Source organism: Actinia tenebrosa, unplaced genomic scaffold, assembly GCF_029948245.1.
Source record: "Actinia tenebrosa isolate PJP-AT-01 unplaced genomic scaffold, QUT_ActTen_1.0 PGA_scaffold9__36_contigs__length_13948895, whole genome shotgun sequence".
Lineage (NCBI taxonomy): Eukaryota > Metazoa > Cnidaria > Anthozoa > Actiniaria > Actiniidae > Actinia > Actinia tenebrosa.
This window is the reverse complement of record NW_028292586.1, coordinates 9,809,653-9,830,189: the sequence shown is the minus strand read 5'-3', so window position 1 is coordinate 9,830,189 and position 20,537 is coordinate 9,809,653. Positions and strand designations below refer to the sequence as shown.

The 20,537-nt window shown below is 41.2% G+C and overlaps 2 protein-coding genes and 1 long non-coding RNA gene across 6 annotated transcripts in view; 1 reads left to right on the top strand and 2 right to left on the bottom strand.

The window, feature by feature from the left end:
- LOC148904764 (uncharacterized) overlaps positions 1–4,430 on the bottom strand; it is a 42,483-nt gene extending 38,053 nt beyond the window's left edge. The window contains exon 1 of the mRNA XM_089024499.1: positions 4,150–4,430. Coding sequence (XP_088880625.1) covers positions 4,150–4,430 — 281 coding nt within the window. The remainder of the gene's footprint in view (positions 1–4,149) is intronic.
- Positions 4,431–6,730: 2,300 nt separating this feature from the next.
- On the bottom strand, positions 6,731–8,290 carry LOC148904763 (uncharacterized). The gene has a single exon (XM_089024498.1). It carries the CDS (start codon positions 8,288–8,290, stop codon positions 6,731–6,733), a length of 1,560 nt encoding a protein of 519 aa, XP_088880624.1.
- Positions 8,291–10,954: 2,664 nt separating this feature from the next.
- LOC148904759 (uncharacterized) overlaps positions 10,955–20,537 on the top strand; it is a 32,261-nt gene continuing 22,678 nt past the window's right edge. For 2 of the 4 annotated variants that reach the window (XR_016118821.1, XR_016118820.1), the window contains exons 1-2: positions 10,955–11,207; positions 13,394–13,532. This is a non-coding gene — a long non-coding RNA (uncharacterized LOC148904759). The remainder of the gene's footprint in view (positions 11,208–13,393; positions 13,533–20,537) is intronic. The other 2 variants (XR_016118822.1, XR_016118823.1) reach the window with 2 other exon arrangements.

The following is a 20,537-nucleotide window of genomic DNA, read 5'->3' as shown; positions in this document are numbered from 1 at the left end:
CAGCCCCGCTAATTGCGCTGTCCATTCCTCCTATGACGTTCGTAGTGTCCGCCAAGGTTACTTCAAACTGTAACTCGGATAACTGTCTGGGGTAGTACGCACCACGGTTCGTAATCACTTCGAAATCCAAAGGGATAACGTACTTGCTACCATAGGCGGTCTTTACCCTCGTCGCGTCTGCTACTGCGGTTGCTCCACTGGAGTCCGTAGGCGCGGGGTTAGTATCGCTGCGAAGCTTACGAAGAATAACGCTTCCAATTCCCTGCTCTATCTTTTGTGCACGGTCAAAGGCTGTTAGCCACAGATCCTTATACGTGGTGTACAAATCGTACCTATTCAAATCCAAGAAGGATTCCCCTGCGAACTTGATTCTCATCTTAGAAACGAGGTTCCTACCCACGTTATTGACGGTATAGCGCTTGTCCTTGGTGCTTGGTCGTATTGCTAGGTCAAACCTTAAAGCCAAGGTACCAGGAACCAATACTAAGTTATCCGTTAGGCGGGGTACGCCTACGTACAGCGTCTCCCCTGGTTTTGCGCTGGATGGCGTGAATGTGACCCGGTGAAAGGTGCGTTCCGCTTTCAGCCCGCCAACCTGCTTAGGTAATACGTTGGGATTTAACTTTGAGCTTATCATATATAATGGAAGTAGAAGGAACGGATTTTGACCCCCTTACCGAAGAAGGCCAAGTAGACATTAACGACGACGAATTTGACGCATGGACTCAAGGTGCGGAAACCGATCCCCTAGTTTACGACGCATCCTTAGAAAACAAGTATGGTAGTAGATGGAAAAGCGCTAAGGCCGCCTTAAAACGCATGTGGGAATCAAGGAACCGCGGCAGCCCCGTCCCAGAGTATATGGAACTTCAAAACTTGGAGCAGCCGGAGGCAGGCACGCGGGAATCCGTAGGGTGGTCAATGGAAGAACTAAGGATGCGTTATTCCCACCTTGATGCCGACAACGTAAGGCTCACAGAACGCGGAAACAAAGTCCTCATAAGCGTTCAAGACCTGAGATTTCCTGACAAAGACCGCTGGACGAAACCACAACCCCTCTTTGATGAGAATGGCGACGTTAGGGGTGACGTCTCAAGATTAAAAGGCTTTCAGCAGGCTACTAGGAGCATGTTAGAAAGGTTGGCAACCCTGAACGAAAAGGTCGCGCTAGAAAAACGCGTCGAGGAACTGCAAGAAACGTTAAAAGAAAGGGAGGAAGAATACGCAAAGCAAACTCAGCTAATTGTCGATGCTGAAAAGAAGTTCGGCAACGAAAGAATGGTAGAAATGAGGAACCAGTTGGATAAAGCCCTGCGTGAAAGAGATAAAGTACAAAGGGACTTAGAAGAAGCTCAAAGCTCTGGCACCTCAACGAAAGCGCTGCGGGAAACGCTGGAAGAAAGGGAGGAAGAATACATGAAGCAAAACCAGCGGCTCGCCGACGCACACAAAAGGGAGGTCGAATTCAAAGATCAAGAAATAAGGGAGCTGGTAGAACAAAGAACCAAAATTCGTCGCGAAAGAAACCAAGCCCAAAGGGCTCTTAACCTTGCCCTGCAGGAGTTGGACTTAACAAGAGACGACGCTAAGGACCTACAAACTACCATAGCTGGCTCTTTGGTGGAAAGGCGGCGGTTGGTTGCCGAAATTAACACCATGGAAGAGCAACTTCGGCAAAGAGATCAGGCCATCGAAGACCTGGAGGGACAAATAGAGCGGCAGCAGGAAGTAATCGAGGACCAAACTCGTCCCGAAGAGGAAAGGGAGACAGCCCAAAACGAAGTAGAAACACTTGAAATACGCCTTGCGGAATTACAGGCGGAAAAGGAGAAGCTGGAAAAGGAGCTGGGGCTTACCACCAAGGAAAAGGTAAAAAGAGCTCTTTTGAAGTATGGCGTTCCACTGGCATTTGCGGTCGCTATTAGCACCGTAGTAGGAGTTATCCTTAACGCGCTTAAGGCTACGGGCGCGGGCGTAAAGAAATTAGGCAGTGGGCTGACGGACTTGGGAAAAAAGATGGCAGCCGGTCTTCCTGGGCTGCTGGGTTCGGTTGTTTCCTTGGCACTTAGGGCCGGCGGCGAACTGTTGAAGTTCGTGGGGAATAACATTTGGATCTTGGTAGTAGCTATTGGGGTGGTCCTCCTGAAGAAGATGCGGGGTTGATCTTATCCTTGTATATTATGTCGGGCTTATCGTCGTCGGGCGTCCGAGTCGTCCTCGACTGGGGATAAGTAAAGATAGTATTCGCGCCGCCTTGATAATGCGGAACTAGCGGCAGCACGCTCATGGTGCTAATGGGCTTATGATTCCAAATAGCATCCGGCAAGCCACGATTTTGCGTTATGGCATTAAATACGACAAAGCCTTTACTCTTGGGATTACCTGGGAAGGCATCGCTGGGGCGAACTTGAAGCTTTGCATATTGACAATTAACTATCATGTGAAAAGTTACCGGCTGTTGGTTTTCCCTGCTAGTAAGCACACCTTCAAACGTAAAGCGTGACGGGTGCCTCTTATTTATTTTTTTCCTACATGGCAATAATGGGGTGTTGGTCTCATCTACGATCCTAAGCCCAAGATTACAGCTATTCCATAGGTTAACGTTAATGGTGCAGATAACCAATCCCAAGCCCCCAACCTTTACCCACAACCCGGTATCGTGCCACTTATCCCCCTGGTAGTACTCCTCCCTTAAGTAATAAAAAGACCAATCTTCCTTCGCGTGTGGGTTCATATATTTCAGGGAATAAATTCCCTTCTAAAGACTAAGCGCCGTAAGAGTGCTAATGGTTGCGTGGTTATAAACCGTATCTCTCTGATTTTCTATACTATTTATGCAAACGCTCCCGGTGTCATCTACGCGCATTTGCAGCTTTACCTTCCCGTGGCAATCGGCGACCATGTGGAAAGTCCAAACGGAAGTGATTCTCGGAGCTGCCGGGATTGGGCTCAACGGAGAAATGCGTAGGCTCCCTGTTGTTTGTCTTTGCGCGCATAGGCTGCAGTATGCCGTTGTCATCCAGGAACCTAAAGCCCACGCTGGCATGGCTGCTCGTACCAATGCAAATACTACAAAGGATTAACTTCTTCCCTGAGTAGTTCAAGTCTACAGACATCCCCGTGACATCAACCCAAGATGCCTGGGTGTATTTTTTCTCGCCTGTGTAAGTCGTATAAACACAATCTACTCCAGCTACGTAGGGGTTGTTCATCGCCATATATAATAACTCAGACCAATGCTCGCAGCTGCTAAGCCGGCTTTTAATAAGTCATGTCCATATTCCTCACGTATCGCAGGCAGGACCTTCTTCGATGGTTTCTTAACTGCGGGCAGCTTCGCTTCGTGTGACTTTTTTGGCTTCTCTACGAAGTAAGGAATGCCCTTGGTCATGTCAGAGTTCACGTCATTCACCCCAAACTTCATATCCTTAGTAGCTCGTTGAAGTTTGTTATTGTATCCTACTACGGAACCAGTATTTATAGATAAATTACTAGGCATTAACCAACAACCCGGTGCTACTGCATAGTCCAACCTCGTCTTAGAATTTTGTATAGCTAGTTGGTAACGCTGTACGCCCTTGCTAATGTCGCCCTCCAAGATCGAACTTTCGAATAAGATCAAGGCTTCGGCTCGCGTCTCTTCTGCGGCGCCCGTATTCCCAATTATACTTGATCGGGCGTTTACCTGAGCTCCAAGGATAGAATACACGTAAGCTTCTATGCTGCGATTCAAACGAGCAAGACCAGCTCTAGTTAATCCTTTACCTTCTGGAGGTATGAAATTAAAATATTGCTTTGCTTGCTCGTCGTTGGTAATTTTGATAATCAGTGGATTAGCCCCGGCATACTTACCGCCCTCGTCTTTGAACAGAGGTCCGTCTCTAACTTCCTTAGTGGTCTTAGCATTTGGTTCGAAGAAGGTGCTGCTGTCGTAGGTTTCTTTGTGATACCCAGTGTCCCACTGCAACCGCAGCGTATGCACTACCTTATCGCTTAGCTCGTGCCCACCAATCCCCCAATAAGCCCAAACGTGTCCTTAGACCATTGTTAGCGCCCTTAGTGCATCGGAAATCCTTCCCTACGACACCAAACTCCTTACAAAGTCTATCATAAGCCGGCACGCTGTATTTGTTATCTCTTGGATAGAACGCAGCATCTCCCGGCAATGCAGTAACACCCATCTCATGTAGTATTCGCCTCACCGTAAAGTGAAAGTGAGACATAAATATCGAATTCTTCATCAAGTTTGCGCTTACCCCACAACCGCTGGTGGCACACCAAACCGCAAAGTTCAACTGCTGCGGCCAATAACGCATGTTAGGAGCGCTTAACCATTCGTGGGCTTCTTTCGCCGTGGTATGAATAATGGGCACGTTTTCGAAGATATCTCGCACCTTTAACGTAAAGGAATGCTTGTTAGAGATCCGCATGTTCAGCGTTAGGTCCAAGCTTGGGTGTTTATCAAATGAAACTGCGGGTATCGGATAAGTACTGGTACCCAGCAATAATTCCTTTGACCAACCTTGCACGGGTTTAGGCTTAGGATGCTTCAGCTGAGGCGTAGGTTTCAAATCCTCATTGCTGTACATCCTGGAGCCGTTAAAGTAAATCCCATCGGGTCTTCTTTCGAACTTACTAGGGTCTGCATGCGGAAACATCTTCCTGAAGGCCCTCCAATTCCAGTAATCCCTGTTGTCGTGATGTGGCTGCTCCTCAATATCATTCCCAAAAGCGTCGTACATTAGTATATATAATGGATGTTATACCTTCAGCACCTAAGTTGTACCCAGATGTTCCCTATGCTACACCTAACGAACTAAACGCGGAGAATTTCAGGCTTAATAAAGCAAACTTAATTCTGGCTTACTTGGAAGGGCAGACAAAACACTACGAAAAAGTCCGAAAAAAATACGTCAGAGCCCGGAGTACGCTACATAAGATTTCGATAACTTCAGGATCCATATCTGTTGTGTTAACGGGCTCCGGCGTTGCTACTTCGCTTACTGGGCCGGGAGTAGTCGTTGGAGTTCCTTTGGCCGGCGTTGGGGCAGCCTGTGGTATTATTTCAGCCGTTGCTACGGGCATTATGAAACAGTTGTCAAGCAAAATATCCAAGCATGACACGACAATAGCTCTGTCAAGGGCTAAAGTAAATACTATTACCGATCTTGTCTCAAAGGCTTTGCGTGACAGAAAGATAGACGACGTAGAATTCTCGCTTATTCTGGCCGAAGAAGACAAATACGAAAAACTAAAGACGGACATAAGTAATAAAAAAACAGTCGTAAAAGATCTTTCCGAGGAATCTCGCAAAAAGATCTACCAGGAGGCAAAAGAAGAGCTTCAAAGAAAGCTTGCTCAGTAAATATCGTGACAGGGTTCTATTTACATATCGAACGCCGGCTGTCTGGTTCATATGCAAATTAAATATAATAATTTTCACATACATAAGCGTCCAGATGTGTCTGGCGTTCGCTTGTGATCGTGGACTTTGGAGCTGGGGAGGCCCAGAGTCCCGAGTTCGAGCCTCGCTGTAGACGCATTTGGACCGGTTGCTGTGAGTGAAAAAAAAAAGCCTCCCCCACTCACAGCAACCGTGGGGGGAGGGGTGGAAAAGATAGAAAGTGCGATTCAACCCCGCGATGGGGGGTTTCGCGATTGGAAAAGTCAGGGGGTGTCTCGGGACGCTGTCCGGAGTTCACCCTCTGGTGGGTCGTAAGAAAGATATATGTGTATGTACTAGAGGGCCTCTGGCGCGGGATGAAATAAGCCCCGTAGGCCCAAAATGCAAAAAACCCCACTGGGGATAGCTTGGTGTTCTGCGCGATGCATTCCCCAGTGGGGTTTCTGGCAAAATAAACGCTAGTTTGGCATTCTTATTTTCTCGGAATCCATCCTAACAGGGGGTGGTTGGGGTCTATTTTGTAAAATATTTCGTAAATTACGTCAGGGTAATAAGGAATATCCTTATCCAGCCGACAAAACATCCACTCGGCTCTGCTCATATCAGAAACCTCGGGAATAGACTTACCGGTAATTTCAGACAAAAGATAGGGAATAGCTTTGTAATATTTCCCTAGTTTTAATTTTTTCAGCGTTTTCCGTAGACTTTGCGGGGTTGGCTCTTCTAAATGGTCTATGATTTTCTTCTTTACTTTGTTGTCTAAATATACCGGTCGATAACCTTGGATGTGACTCATCCAGTCCCTAAAGTATTTTATTCTCTTATAAGGTGTTTTCTTACGACCTCCATTGGCGTAATACTGCTCTCTGGTAGCATTTGGTACGGCATTGCGAATATTTTTACCACACTCGTAACACTGTGCTGACGTGTCGTCTTCTATTTGCATTTTCTTACCACAACACCAGAAATCCCGAGGCTTGGGTATGTTAACTTTGGATCTTAGGCAAATTATACAGAAGTCATTGGTGAACTTTTTACATTCATGCATATATAAGACAAATATTCCCAACTTTCGCGCAACATATAACAGAACACGGGTAATTCCCGCGGGGGACGCTAGTGCGTAAACACGGGTAATTCCCGGGCGATTCCGAATGGTGACCGCGAGTCCCCCTTACTGCTGCTCATCTGCTGGACAGACAGAGCCGTCCGCGTGGGCTTTTCCAAACTGCAAGCAAAAGGCTGTAAATCTGTTCTGGGCGCTTGCGTAGGATCGTCGGGTGCTCGGAGCTAATCCCTCTTTCATCAGCTCTCGGCAACGGGCTTCTAGAGCTGAGATGTGAGGTCCTCCAACACGTGACCCGGGATCTGAGTGGGCACGGGCCTGGCCCATGGGGCTAACTTCCGAAAGTCCTGCGAACGGAAGCGGGAAAGTGCGTCAGCAATTGGGTTCTGTACACCGGGGACATGAACAGCAGAGAAGGTAAAGCTGAACTGCGCTGCTGCCAGCAGAAGACTACGAAGTAGATGCATTATGCACGGGACTTTAGACGTTCTCGAATTAAGGATAGACACCACCGCCTCATTGTCAGACCTGAACCTGACATGAAGCAGCCGCCAATGTCTTCCCCAAACGTGTGCCGCAACAGCAATGGGGAAAAGCTCTTTGTATGCAATTGAGAGGGGCTTCTGGGTGGCAAACCAAATGCCATTGAACCACTCTTCCTTGAAAAAGGCGCCGTATCCCAGTGAGCCAGCGGCGTCGGACGTAACTTCGATTTGCGCCGGTGTCGTCATACCAGGATGCAGCCAAAAGCCAACACCGTTCCACGTTTCCAGGAACTGACGCCACCACTGGACATCCAGATGAAACTCGGCGTTTAAACGAATCGGGTGGTTAGCATTCCTGAAGCAGCAAAGTAGATTTATCATGCGCCTGATAAACGTTCTCCCTGGCCAAACCACCTTAGCTGCATGGTGGAGGAGGCCAATAAGAGATTCGAGTTCGGTCTTACGACACCATTGGCGGTTTGCCCAAGAGTTAACTAATGCACGCACTTTGCCCAATTTATGTTCTGGGAGACGCGCAATTTGCCTAATGGAGTCCAGTTCGATGCCCAGGACAACTAGGGTCGTCGCCGGGCCTTCACATTTTTCAGGGTGAAGAGGGATTCCAAGACTTGCGCAAACACTGATAGCCGTGCCGAGATTGCGGCCGCAAACTCCGGAACCTGGAGGACCCGCGGTAATGAAGTCATCCAGGTAATGAAGCAAATGTGACACCTGATAGTTGTTGGTCAAGATCCATTCCACCACCGCCGCAATTGAATCAAAGATGCAAGGGGCAGAGCGTAGCCCAAACGGGAGAGCTAAATCGACGTAAAACATGCCGCGCCACTTCATACCGAGAAGATAACGGTCCGATGGGTGAACCGCAACGTTACGGTAAGCCGACTGCACGTCAAACTTAGCCATCATCGCCCCCACGCCCAATCTACTAACCATTCTGATAATGTCGTCCACTTTGATGTATTGCAATGAAAATTGGTCCGCATTAATTCCATCGTTAACGCTGGAGCCCTCGGGTGACGATAAGTCCACGATCAAACGCCATTTACCTGGCTGCCCGCTCTTGGGGATGACCCCGAAACTACTGATGTGCAAATCTGGTAGGGGGGAGTGGGAAAAAGGGCCCGACACCCTGCCTAATGCCACTTCGTTGGCCAAGTACTCGTCGATAACGACTGGGTGCTCCTCGGCTGATTTTTTATTTCGCCTTGCAGATCGCAGCTGTGGCACATTGCTGAAGCCTAGGCGAAACCCCTCCTGAATACCGTTTAGAATATAAGAAACTCGGTCTTGGTCAGGGTGGTGTCTTAATTCCATAGCGAACCTTTCAACCCTGAGCGGGGTGACACTGGAAACTGGAGGGAGCGCGACGGCGGCTGAAACGAAATTAATTAGGGGTAAGCTGGAAGCGGGGCAATACTCGAACAGCTATAACAAACGGACCACGAGGGGGGAGGGGGGGTTGGGGAGGCGGCTCAATTCAATGGACGCAGCACACAACACAGTCAACTGTAACACCAGAACCCTCGACATTGATATCAGCTTATTGAAGGGGTCTAACCTGGCTAACTACTGGTAAATAGATAAATCAATATATAACTAAATAATAATAGGAGAACTTTAATCGGCCAGCCCAACAGTACCAACCCAAATAAACAAACGAGGGGTGGTATGGCAGCAGTTAATTGCAGCGTCAAACTGTTTTTCGTTACGTGTTTCGTTACGCTGCGAAAACCGTAGGTATAACGGGTTAACTCTGTCTTGAAGTGGGACAGACGACGCCGGGGGGTAACTTGCAATCGAGCTAAGAACGGAAAGCAGCAACAGCGGGAACGATATAACGACAGCGAGTGGCGAGACTCGCGGCAAACGGTAACGACAATATACGAAGGGGAGGCAGCTTCGCTCCCACTTCGACGGCACAACAGCAGAGTCAACGTCTACGCTCTCTCGCACGAGACAGCACAGGCGACGCGGAACGTTCCCTCAGCTTAAGCGACGAGGATTGCGACTCAGGGCACTGTGGCTCCCGGTGCGAGCCCGAGCACTTAGCACAACAGTGAGCGTACCGACAGGGAGAATAAGGGGAGGTGCAGCGACCACGGTTCCACGACATACATACCGTTGTAGATGAGGGCCTTGCAGTAGAGCCAGCCGTGTGAAAATTATAAAGTTGCACACGTTTAGCTGAGACCAATCAGTTAGTTGTAACGCGGCTGCATATTCGCGGAAAGCCTGATCGTAGCCCATCCAAGCTCGTCCATTGAACAAACGGTAGGTGCGAAGGATCAACAACTTGTACTGAAGCAAATCCCTCCAGCGAAGCGGGTTAAAGGCTGTGACCACGAGTGTGTAGACAGAAAAAGCTTCTGACCAACTAACAATGTCGTCAAACCGACGCTTTGGCTTTTTAGGCTGGCTAGTGAGTACTAGCCTACCATCTAGCATGAGCTGGGGCTCGTCAGAATCCGAGCTAGGGACCAAATTAGCTGGTACGAGGTCGTTCAAATCAATAAACCTCCCTGTGACGATCTGAGCCACCAGTTTTGAAGGTATTGGGGAATATCCCGGACCCACAACAAACGGTTGGTGCAAAATAACAGGCAGTGGGCTCTGGGAACCCGTGGAAGCGGGGACTGAACTCGTTGCACCGAGACTACTGGTAGTTGAAGTTAAAGTTGATGTACGCGAGGCGGCAGGAAAAGAGAAAGTGTTCAAAAAGGACGGGGCAACCATTGAGGACCTACCTCCAAGAGTTCCGGGCTGATTTAGTAGAATCCCCGCTCCTGTCTGCAATAATTGGCTGGTCCTTTGGGCAAGGGAAGAGGGCGGCAACCCAACATTATTATTCGCCTGACTCGAAGCTCTGCTGGCCATTGAACGGTCGACTGCTCGCTGGATGGCTTCAACAACCTGTGAACAAAGCTCTACAGGTACCTGGGAGACCGTCACCACAGTCGGCGAAGAGCTAGTAGACTCTCCCGATGATGCAGCCTCGTTATTCATGTTGTATGACGGTGTAAACACCCCAAAACAGGCAAAAAGTGATGATAATAAACATTTTTTGCTGCACGCTCACAGCCAAAGCTACCAAGACTGCTGGCAAAGCTGCCACTAAGTCCTTAGCAAAAAACGCGCCCCCCCCCCCACCCCCACCGCATATTATTTGGGTGGGTAGCCGCTGGCCGCTACGACTCGGTTTTAACTTGCCTGAATTTCATTCATGCTCATTAAAAAAGCTTTACAAAAAGTTTCGCGAAGCCAAAAATAGGCGACAATTCTTGATTGGTTAAAAAAACAACCGGAAGTAAAATGGAAGACTCACGGGATGTGGGGTTGGGAAGCATGTGGTAACGAACCAAAAACACTTGGAGAGGGAGGCAGAGGACTTGTTTTGCATCCCTTTTCTCGTGTTCAGGCCCGCTCGGATGCAAGCATAACTGACGGCACATAAGTTTTCGCTAAAAAGGCCCAAAAAACCCTCCTTATAGAGAATTTATTATCAAAAATCCTTTAAATTATTGAAGATTAGATGTAAGTACGAGGTTCTGTATACTTTTTTTGTTTTCGAAGTCAAAATATCTGGATAAATTCGTGGCTTTCTCTCTTCAAAGTTTGAATTTTCCACAGGAAGCCCGTGAAGTTGCCTACCTTGTTAGTATATTGTATAGTAGAAAAACAAAATTGTTACCAAGGGGGGTAGGTGAGATGACAAAAAATCGATAGCGTGCGCGAATAAAAAGACAAAGACAAGACACCATTTAGTATTTCCTTCATTTATTAGAGTGGTTAGCCTGTGGTGAAATAAAGCCTCGAAAATTTACACGATAAATGAGAAATAGCACTTCTTTCGCTCTGTGTGGTTATTTTTTGAATTTAGCCCGTTTTAAGGATTTTTTTTCTCAAAGAAGTGCTATTTCTTAATGATCGGGTAAAATTGCATCTCAATCTGCGCATGAGCAGAACATTTCCCTAGCAACCAACCGTGCGAAGTCTGGTCAATAGGTAATAAAAGGCACGTACACGTATACAGAAATCCTTGAAAGCAAATCGAGTATAAGTAAAGGAGGTTTCAATCACCTTTTTCTCTGGGATGCATATTTCTCGTGCCTTGGTAACTATTCTACAAATATTATTTCAACCAACTGACTTTCTGAGGATGGAGATTGGGGAATACGTACCTGGAACGAAATGGCGTACTCGGAGAAGAAATTAAAGAAAAACACTCCCACGTGTAAGTCTTATATGAGTTAATACTAACCAAAAGAAAGGTTTATAATAAGCTTAAGTTAAACCCAAAAGACGCAATTTATAGCCTAATACTCACCAAATTCTTTTAATTTGTATTTAAAAAGTTTAAAGTTGTCTTCAGACGCATACGTACTTCGAAAATGACGTTCAAGAATTAAATGCAGTCAAAAGTTTCACGAGCGATTCTTCTAGATCACGACTTTATCTTTTAATTATTAAAGGGACGTATGAAAATTCATAGAAATATCCCCATCGTATTGATTTTATAATCTTTACTCAAAGACACCAATGTTTTTATTATTATTTTTATTGTGTAGCGTATCCTTAATACCACTGTCTTCATTGGCTGTGAGCTAATCGTTAGAGTACGAGCCCACAAACATTGTTATATACAAACTGTTTCATTTTTCTCATAAGCTCTGATTGGGCAACTCTCAGAGGGCAAAAAAAGGTGATTGCAAGGGAATGATTGACACAAAATTTAGGGAAATAATCAACCTGTTGTATAATGAATTAACATTGTACACATTGTGCGCATGGATTGAAAGTTTCATAAATCCTTATTACTAACTCTTACTCACATGCTTTTAATTCAAAGAGCGTCAAAAAAGTCATATATGATGGCCATGAATTTGTTTTCTGCATTTCTTTGATGTTTTTGATTTAAAAAAAATTTTTTTTTGAAGTGATACTTTAAACCCTTAGTTACTCTTTAGTGCAGATATTTCCCTTGAATTCTGATTGCTACTTCATTTCCCAACTGGTCAAAATTTGTGTAATTAATGAAGCCTGGGATGACGTCACAGTCAGTAACATAATGGTAGCATATTAACCTTCATACCTTAAAGAGCAAACATTCAATTATCGTAGACTAGTTAACAGAAAAACAAAAGGTCAAATTCAGCCTTCCAAGCTCATGCATAATGAGCAAACTGTGACTGTTGAGAAGGATATTGCAGAGGAATTTAATACATTTTTTTAATCAATGTTGGACCTGAATTGGAAAAATCTATTCCACAGTGTAATGATGAAAATACTACCCACTTTATCAAATCTACACCATTAGGAAGTGCTGTCTTATCACCTTTAACTCTAGATGATGTACTAATCCAATAGCAGTTATATACATCTATAGCTACATTATCATCATTTACTAAAATATTGAAAGAATAATATTTGAACAAATTATCAGTCATCTTGACAAAAACAATAATTTAGTTTTTGATTATCAGTTTGGATTATGGAAAAACCATTCTACAGAACATGCTATATATATTAGAAAGCCTTGATACACATATGATGAAGCAAAGCTGTTGACGACAAAAAAATCACTTGTAGTATATTTCTAGACTTTTACAAAAGCCTTTGATACAGTAAATCATGGCATTTTGGTACGAAAATTGTATGCTTATGGAATTAGAGGGCTGACACTTGATATAAATCTCATCTAACTAAAGTCAATACTACTCTGATGCATAATAAATGTTTAAGAGGTTTTTTTTTTTTGCAAGTAAATGTTGTTGTGCAAAAGTATTTTGAATTTCAATAATCTGCTGAAATTCAAAAGGGTTGTTTTGTATATCAAATTATTCATAATAAATTAGAAGTACATCCCAAAGGTCTTCTGGCCAGTTCTAAAACTAATCTCGCTGTGCATTCCTACAATACTAGACATGCTTCAAAAAGCAATTATTACACACCACCAATATGCTGTTATGGTCAGTTTACGGATACGGTGCTGAAATTATGGGAAGAAATTCCTTTAATTATTAAAAATATCAATTCATTTAAAGTTTTCGAAAGTTCATTAAAATCACATCTTTTGAGTACCCAATTATATATATAACTAAATTTTCAAAATACATATGTACATACTATAGCTATGTAGAATTAATACTGAAAGTATTGTATCAGGTGTTTGTATCAATATGGCAAATGAAAGTAGCCACCATGCTGGCAGGTAATCAAACATTATTACTTTTAAGCATCCCCTCTGTCATTTAGAGTTAATAATTCTAACTCAATGATTCATTTAAGGCACATGCACTACTTCGTGATGCTGTACTGGATGACTCTCATAAGATGTATAATAACTGAGTCAGATTACTACCTGTACCTATACCACAAACAAAATTTAATTGAAACCTCTCGCTTAATTGCAATCCACAGTGTCCAGCAACAAATACTGGAGGCATTTCAAAGAAAAAAGGTAGAGGACCTATCAATCATGATCAAGAAATAAGTTTGAAAAATGGACATCTACATAATATGGTATACGTCATGAAAGAAATATTGCCAGAGAATTCAGGTAAGAAAAAACTCACATTTTTATAGTTAAAAGACCCATCAGACAAATTTAAAAAAGAAAATAATGTGATTGAGGAATTTCTATATTCATTTACTGGTCACAGAAGAGTCCCTAGGCTTACAGAGAGTGATGGTCGTAAAATTTGTTTTTTTTTTGCAAAAAATATAGTGACTATTTAGTATAAATATTTTTAATGATCATATTTTTTTGGATTATTATTTGTTTCAATTTTTCTTTGACATTCTCTTAATTATAAAGTGCCCTTCACCCCTAAGACTCACAATACCTTTAGTACTCATTCTACATGAAGTAAAAAGTCGAATGGTAACATATTTCTTATAGAGGCTGGAAAGTGTTTGTGCCTTCACATTATGAACTAAAATAAATTATTATGGCTATAATATAACAGCAAGTAAACCTCGCTGGAAAGCCAAAGGTCTTTTCGAACCACCGATAATTACACTTTCGATCCACCTATATAACTAAAGCATATAACATGTCCTATATGCTGTGTACATAGTTAATGTAAAAGAGTATAGTTTAAAAAGTTGTCTTGAATAAAAGACTACTGTATGATCAAAAAAGAAATCGAAACTATGCGCGTTGTACTATGAATTTGGCTGGGCATGATGACACATAGGTGTCACAGACTTTTTCAAACAAACGCCTTTAACCTGTCTTGAATAGTAGAAAATTGTTTTAAATTCTTGTTTATCGTATCTAATAACTGTGTATAAACATGAAGTGGAAATATCATTGGCTAAGTTTAGCGTATGAAATGCTCGTGTGACTGTTCTTGTAATTGAGCAAATCGTTTTGGATTGAAATATTGAATTCAAAACGCCATTCAGTTCTGATTGATTAAGCTTATTTATGTGTTTCACATACTTGAATATTAAAGTTTTTTACTTAAGTTAATCAACATCTAAATCAAAATGAAAACTGTTGACTTCTGAAACTATTTAGTCCATTAGTAAAAACTTATACAAACGGTTCAGTTGAAAGAAACTCCACTTCTTAGCATCCTTCGCAACCGAACAACAAACATTTGTCACAACGTTTTAACTCATTCGCCATGTGTTCCCTTAATGTATTTGCCATTAGTTTAACATAGACATTACTGGAGAAAGTAGCTGTGTTTTTGTGCTCAAGATTTGGGCAAACAAGCAACTATTTTAATCAAATACACAAATCAGATAGAGTGACTCAAGTTTGCCGGTTTCATTAAAGAGTTTCACATGTAACACTCTTGTTGTCACACATATTTTCGTTCACGTCAGCGTATCTAGAATGCGGGTAACGGGTAGCTTAAACGGCAAACGCTGAGAAGTTTAGAGGTCGAGAAAACATAACACTTCAAGTCAAAATATTAGCAATTCATGTTGGTGAATGAAATTTAGGCAAAAAGCTAAAGAACAACTATTGAAGCTACTGTTTAAGTACCGTGTGTAGCTACAACGGTTACCAGTCGTTTCGCACAATTGCCTTTTCGCACGGACCCGTTCGCACAACTATGACCTGTTAGCACAATTCCAAAAGTCGTTTAGCACAACTTTTATATGACTATATGTATGAAATCGAAATTACTTCTCTCATCTTTAGAAGTATATTTCTTTGAAAAACAACTTTTATATTTGATAAAATTAATAATAACATGCGTTTTAAGTGCTTGTTTCGATAGCGTTAGAACGACCTCACTTTGTGCATTTCCCGGTTAAAAGATCGCTCCCTCTTCTTATGTGAACATTCAAATTCTACACTTTATTTTTTGACTTTATTATTTGCACTAAAAAAGTAAGACGAAATGATCTATTGCCTTTCTCTGGAATAAATTTGAGGTCATCATCTGAATGTAAACGCCAAAAACTTAACGATTGAGTGGAACAATCGAGCTCAGTTTACGGTGTTTCATAGGCCGGGGTCTTTTCGCTACCAATAAGTTTTTAGTCTCCGTAGAGTAGTTCGTTGAAAACAATACAGTATCCTTCTTTTTCATCGAAAAATCGAATGTCTAGGACATATTTATTGCTTCTGACTTGCCAAGGTTCGAGCGAGAAAAACCAAAATACCTTTACGCTTTATTAAACAAGCGACGCCCATGTTGTCTTGTTTACGTGTGATCAACAAGCTTCCTAGTCGTTTATAGTCGCTTTCTTTCCTTGGTCGCTTTCTTTACCTAGAATCCATTAGACTTCATTCTTTTCACTAATAAAGTTAAAGGAAAAGATATGGTGCTTTGAGATAAGAGATGTCGTGTGTTGCTGAATCCGACATCTACAAAAAGAATATTTTTTGGCGTTTACATTCAGATGATGACCTAAAATTTATTCCAGATAAAGGACCAAAATACCTTTACGCTTTATTAAACAAGCGACGCCCATGCTGTCTTGTTTTCGTGTAATCAACAAGCTTCCTAGTCGTTTATAGTCGCTTTCTTTCCTAAAGGCAATAGATTATTTCGTCTTAGTTTTTTAGTGCAAATAATAAAGTCTAAAGGATTTCAGGAAAAGAAAGCGTCAGTAAACGAATAGGAAGCTTGTTGATTACACGAATATGGCGTCGCTTGTCGATCGATGTTTCGCGTATAAATTTTTTTTTTCTTCGAACTTTGGCAAGTAAACAATGATAAAAGAATGATAAAGCTACCCAAAACACACATTTCATAGATTAGAGTATGGGGAAATAAAGTCATCCGAGTCATAAATTGGTAGAAACGGACTCGATATGGTAAAGTGAACGCTGTCCTTGGTCGCGTTTAGATCTCCACTTTCACTGATCGTATCGTGAAATGATCGCTCCAAATATGCTTCAAAATCATATACAAATGTCTTTCAAGAGACTCTGTTTTTTTTAACAAGTCTCATCGAAGTTTCGTTTTGATAATTTCCAATGGTAGCGAAAGGACTTCATGATGGTAGCGAAAGGACTTCATAATGGTAGCGAAAGGACTTCATGATGGTAGCGGACTCTGTTTGGTAGCGAACCGATGGTAGCGAAAGTACGCGGTAGCTAGTTAGTTGTCGATTTCATTGTTGACTAGTCGTAAAACTCTTATTTTTACACTTGTAACAGTTCGTTAGCCTAACTCTCTTTCATCTTGAGATTCTCATTAACACTTTGGAGAAAATAGATATATGCTTGAGCTTTCGACAAGCAAATAAATAAACAAAAACTTTAATGACGATTAAATTGGAATCAAGGAAAGATTACACTTTGGCACACTGGAAGCAATGGTGCTGTTCGTTTCGTGCAATTTTCGATCAACTCGGATGCTAATAAAGTCTTGAAACAGAATTATTGGGGATAAAAACCCATCTACAGGAACAGACTTCACGACTTCTTAGTGACCATATACTGTATTTTAAAGTTGTGCTAAACGACTATTGGAATTCAGCGAACAGGTCATGGTTGTGCGAACGAGTTCATGCGAAAAGGCAATTGTGCGAAACGACTGGTTACCGCTACAACAAGGGGTCGTGTTTGGAGGTGTCCAATAGCTTGATACCCACAGGTGGTCCGAACATCACAAGCGTAACATTCCTTGGGGTGTTTGTTTACTGACCAATCGGTCAAGAAGAAAACTGCTTTGTTAACTTTCAACCATCTTGCCGATGTAGTCTAACTTTGCCTTATTTCTGGGACACGACAGTGACACCTTATGTAATCTTAGGCCAGTTAAGTTTTCCTAGTGGAAACACGGTCATAAACCAGCGACTCAGTTTAATCATTATTATTAAATCACCCTACATCGGACGTATGGAGTGTAGCTGTGAGGCATTCCCGATAAAAAGACACACAAAACAAATAGACACCATGAGGTTTTCTTGTTTTCATTATTATTATTGTTTTATGTTATTGTAATGCTTATATTTTCATGGTTATTTATCATATGGTTATTTATCATAATTATGAATTATTGATTTATATATTTTGCCCGTTACCTGTTACCCTTTACCCTTTACCCTTTACCAGTTACCTGCTACCCTTTACCCGCTACCCGTTACCTGCGTTTTAGACACGCCGTCGTTCGCGTCTTAAGTTTGTAACTCCTTCGCGATGTTTCCCCTACTTTATTTGCAGTGAGTTTCATTATTTAACCCTTTGACATTGGGCATTTTTTGAGGTTTTATAAAATAGTGTTTTTCTGGATCTAAACGTTCTGCAAGCCCTAGAAAAACCATATTTGGAGTTTGGATTGACAAGGTCATTGTTTTATGCAAAAGAGGTACAGAGTTCACCAGTGGTGTGATATTCCAGCAAGGAAATGTTTCTTCTATGAAGCATCGGCAGCTTGATTTGGAGGTATTTTGAAAACTGTTAATTCTGAGCCATTTTATCCATATATAATTATATGGAGTGCTGGAAGGGAATCCCGAGAGCACATTAAAGTCAAAAGTTTGTACATTACGTTTGAGAAATTTTGGCAGAATTATCCTGTGAGCTTTTAAATAGATTTTTCCCGAATATGTGGTTAATGGAGAGAATGCTGTGAGGCTGATTATTTATTTTGTAAGTAGGACCAAGTGGCTCAACACTTTCTTTCCAAATTTCTGGAATTTAATTCCATAATGCATTGGTATAGATTATAGCATCAATATTTTACTCATTGGCTTGCATAAAGGTTTATTATATAACTAGGCAAAACAAATACACTCAATGCCTCCTGTGACATCACAGTCATTAACATATTGAAAGTATAAATCTTCATACTCAAGGTGAGATAACCGGTCATGATGCCCCCATGCATCCATAAGGCCCCCAGCGTATACAATAATGCCCCTAGTCTGTACTACCATGACATCCCCAGTATAAACCATGCCACTCTCCTAGTCTATATAAAGGCTCATAAGAATAGTTTTTTAGAAGCTTAATGATTATTATAGCGCTACAAACTTGTGTAAATCGATCACTTTTGGAGTTGTTTCACGATCATTACGGTGTTAAAAACGATATCTACAAGCTAGCAAACACTGTAGTTAAACGATGTCCTTCTTGAATTTTGTCACTGATAGTTATATAGTTCCAGAACACGATATAGATGTATAGGTCGGAGTTAAAGAACATCATTCAGATGCTTAGGAATCAACCACAATTCTTCTAAATCAACCATAATTCTTCTAAATCAACCATAAAATCAAATGATAAGGAATTCAACCACATTTCTAAGAAAAGTTCATGGAGATTAAATTAAAACTTTTATTTTATTCACGCTGTTGTCATGAAGCACTCTCAACGTGGCCTGAGATCAACATTCAGAATGTCTTTATCAGCACATTAAGTACAATTGTAACATAAAAAACCTTCATACTTAAAGAACATCCTTTCAGTGCATTTGGTGTTCTAGAACATCATTTCACCAAGAATATTGAAACCTTTTTCTTCAAGAAGGATTGTTTTTGAGATGTGCACCTTTGCGTTTCAAACTCTTTTGTTATTTACACAAATTATTATGAGCTCTGAAATTCATCTGCAAATTAATGTTGTTTTTGAGACGTGGTTTGTGTTTCGCATTACCAATTGAAGTTATCAAACAGCCTATTGTTATCAATGCAAACCCGGGAGGTCGGACAACTCCCTGCACAAATGGATAAATTATATAAAGAAATAACTCAAGATCATGTATTCATTTATTATTTATGTATTTATTTATGTATTAACTTATGTATTTACTTACTTATTTATTTAGTTATTTATTTAGTTATTTATTTATTCATTTATTTATTTAATTTAGTTTTTTCTTCAAAATTATTAATCACACAACTTATTTACATAGATCCTTTTCAATTCTATTCACCACAACTTTTTTTTGTAACACAATTAGGTTTACATGGCTCCTTTTTACATTCTATTTCTATTTACAACGTTTACAACAATAAAGCAAGAAACTAAAGGACACAGTAATAGCAAAAAAAAACATGAAGCAAAAACATATATAATATGTTTATAATTATCTATGGTTGGATATGAATTGAATGAAAACAAATATATATGACTGTACTTTTAACGCTATGCTGCTTCCTGCCATTCAGAATTATTTATGCTAATAAATGCTGGGAATATTTAAAAAAAATATAAAACTATCGAAAATTATAAAACTCTCACTCTTAAAAAACTGATAAGATTGTTCAAAAAATAATTCTTATAGTTAAAATCTGTGTTTATTCAGCATTAAGAAAATATATACTTTTGTAGCCATATCAGTTGAATAGTTAGTGCGCTTTGACGTTTTTAGTGAAAATCCGTCGTGAAGGTCCCCTGGTACCTTAAGCTGTCTTTGTTTTGTTTGAGACTACTCATTTTTCCTTTCATATTTTGTTTTTTCCATAAAGCTGGAATTTTGCGTGAATTATTCCAGACCAATTAACCCATGAAATCCTTATCCTGCGGTCCTTTATTTTTGCATTTACTTTTACATTTACTTTGACACCATTACCATCACATAAATCAGAGATATTGTTGATATTCAAGGCGGAGAAATCTTCATAAAAAATGGAGTTCCCCCCTATTTGTACATATTTCTGTTATTCCATGTATTATATTCATTGAATATCGCATTTGGTTCATCACTATTATTTTCTGATATCTCTGACCACGTTATTAATACGCTCTTGTAGAAAGCTGGAACAACCTTTTGGATCCTTTTCCTATCAAAATTATTCTTTATTTGGTGAAATCCTCCTATTGTTTTTAAGATATGTTGATGGATTCGAACAATTTAATTGCCCATTTGATTCGCTTTGTTTAATTTATACAGGACTGGAAATCTGGAAACTTTTAAATCCTCCTAACTTTTATAATCACCGACTAAGGTGCTATATGTTTGATTTTTGTTTTTTACCATTCCAGATGAAATTTCGTGTTGTATTCTCTATTGTTTTAACAAAATCTTCTAAAACATGAAGCACAGAGCAATTTTGGCAGAGCGAGCGTGACTTCAATACTTGGATTTTACTGTAAATAGTGTTAGGTGCATTGTCTTCTATGACGACAGAATACTTCTGGGAT

Excerpts from the sequence above, each read along its gene's own strand:
- LOC148904763 (XM_089024498.1), bottom strand. The coding sequence starts at position 8,290 with ATGGAATTAAGACACCACCCTGACCAAGACCGAGTTTCTTATATTCTA.